This window comes from Penaeus vannamei, chromosome 12 (genome assembly GCF_042767895.1).
Source record: "Penaeus vannamei isolate JL-2024 chromosome 12, ASM4276789v1, whole genome shotgun sequence".
In the NCBI taxonomy this organism is placed as follows: Eukaryota; Metazoa; Arthropoda; class Malacostraca; order Decapoda; family Penaeidae; genus Penaeus; species Penaeus vannamei.
Window position 1 is genome coordinate 12,000,583 of NC_091560.1, and position 2,500 is coordinate 12,003,082.

The 2,500-nt window shown below is 40.4% G+C and overlaps 1 protein-coding gene across 13 annotated transcripts in view; it reads right to left on the reverse strand.

Annotated features, from left to right (window-relative positions):
• Nucleotides 1-2,500, reverse strand: part of LOC113814045 (regulator of G-protein signaling 9) — a 451,560-nt gene that overhangs the window by 2,435 nt on the left and 446,625 nt on the right. For 12 of the 13 annotated variants that reach the window (XM_070127892.1, XM_070127886.1, XM_070127887.1 and 9 more), the window contains one exon: nt 1-912. This exon is cut by the window's left edge and continues 2,435 nt beyond it. In XM_070127892.1, coding sequence (XP_069983993.1) covers nt 852-912 — 61 coding nt within the window. In that variant the 3' untranslated portion in view covers nt 1-851. Of the gene's footprint in view, nt 913-2,352; nt 2,411-2,500 lie in introns of all 13 variants that reach the window. The other variant, XM_070127888.1, reaches the window with a different exon arrangement.

Consider the following 2,500-nt stretch of genomic DNA (forward strand, 5'->3'; position numbering starts at 1 on the left):
TTAAGAAGCATCAGGACCTGTTAGAATAATTGCCCTTCCACTCCGAGGTATGATTCACCTTCACACTCCTCGACTTTCGTTTCTTCTTGCAGAACCAACAGACAAGTGATATCACCCATTTCCCTTCGACAAGCCAGCCCGATCCATTCTAGAACTCGAAGCTTCAGCCAAGGAAGAAGACATAAGGCATACCAGTTCAGATGGTCATGTTCGCGGAGGTCTGACCCATCCTCTCAATTTAGCAAGCCGGCTCTGAGAGGTCCAGTCCAACCATGCTGGTCATAATAATGACTTTATAATTGTTTTGGTAAAGGTTATTCAATTCTCAACACTGTTTCGAGGATAATTCTGCATGCTGTTGGAGATAAGAGAGTCAGAGACGCCTTGCTGTGCAGACCCCACGCGAGGAACATGGTTGCGTCGTAATCCTCTTCCTTGGCGCCATCAACATTAGGGCTGCACGGCCCTCAAATCTTTAACAGTCCATCAGTTTCGCCTGTCGTCTATGCCTCGGGCACGCCTCACTGGCGGTGCATTTCTAGGGCTCAGCTGTGGGCACTCAGCCTCAGGGAGACGTGCTACTGACTAGACGCTATTCCTTGCTTCTCATTCAAGCTCACGGTTTGTGCTCTTCCTGTTCATTCTCTGCATCCAGACCTGTCGATACCTTTCCTGTCTCTTCCAAACTTGAAGGGTAACTACTAACAAATCTTCAGCTCCTTTCCATGCCCACCGTCTTTTTCTCTTCCAGTACCAGCCTGGCTCAGTACAGAATGACTAAACCGCAATCACAGCTTGGTTTCAGCTGCTACTAAGCTCGGACCTGCTTTGGCTAGTGTGTGTAACCTCTGCTACAAGTAACCCAGTGTTGCGTAGGTCTTCACAAAGGGTGTATCAACCTTGCAGCTTTCCCTGGAAAAATAGTCCAAAGGTTATTTGGTATCGCACTATAAATCAAATGTACTCAAACATAAACTTAGTGCTGTAGTTAACATTTTTTTAGCAGACATTGTTATTGATATTACAGCCATGACAGACACATAAAACATTAATAAGAATATTACTAAAACGTAAAGAAAATATTGGCAGATTTCTAAATAATAACAGTGAAAGCAGTTTCTCGGCAATTGCAACAGTAACCTTATCTCTGTTCTAGTCTACTAAATGAGGTATAATACTACCAATACTACACTCTTTTGATGTTCATTTTGAGAATTTTGCTCATTACCACTATTATCATTTTCTCTTTAAAGGTATTTCATAAATATCTTATTTCTAGTGCTAATCAAAACGTTGACATAGTATACTTTCATGATACAGGGCAGAAATGAATCATTATTTCTGATACAATGCACGATATATTAATATGAATTATAAAGTAAATGTAACGTTATATACATTTTACAGGTATAGCTCAAATGCATAGTGAGTGTATCATTCACAATAATACATTCCATGCCCTGCACTACAGAAAACAACTCTCAGATTACTGCTGATGGAATGAAAGATCTTTGTTTCAGAAGAATTTCACAGGGAATTAAGATGAAATACTAATCCACCAGGCTGGATTGGTTGCTTTAGATGTTGCAATGTCAATACTTCATTCAACAGTGTCATGATGTTGTAGAAGTGGACATTGGAAGCAATGGAATGGCACTGCATGGAATTTTAATATTGTAGGGTATCCAACAACTAATAAATGAAAAAATAATAAGCATTTTACTTTAGCATATAGACAGCAGCCACAATTACTATGGAATGTCTTAATAAAATGAAATATTCAAGAGGTCAATAAAATACACAGCAGTATACAGAAAAAAGCTCTCCTAGTCTTGTAACTGCCAAAGGACAGTGGGCACAGCCTCTTAGCAATATTAAACCTTTTCTGACAAGAGCTCAGGTATGGGTTAGTAATCCGGGATGACAACCACAGACAGAGAGAGAGGGAAGCTGCTGAAGTACGGATTTCAGTGGTGTTTTTGCCTTGAAGAAACAGCTGTTTAGGAATTGTAGCTTATCTATTATTTCAGAGTGAGAAAGATGTTAATGAACACTCTTGGCAATGATCGTAATGAGATACTAATTATTTATATTTTTAGAACTTTGCTGTTGTATAAACAGATAAATCTCAAAATTATTGTATAGATAGAGAGAGTGCGAGGCAATGACAATAAAATTTGCTATATACATTTAGGAAATAGATCTGCATTAAGAGAAAATGTTGAAGCGCGATCTTCTACACCTGGCAAAGTTACACTGAAATTCGCAACTTGTAATGGGTAAGGATGAACATGGAAGGTTGACGAAGTGAGGGAGACAAGGAAAAGACGAGTGTGACAGTGAGGCCCCTACCTCGAGCGAGATAAGGTACACCAGGCCAGCCTTTCAGAGCCAAGTGGGAGTTAGTGAACTGAAACAGACAAGAATCAGAGGGTGTTACACACATAGTGCCGAAGAGATGAGAGGGCCGAGGGGAGGACACTGAGATCTGGCCCTTCGC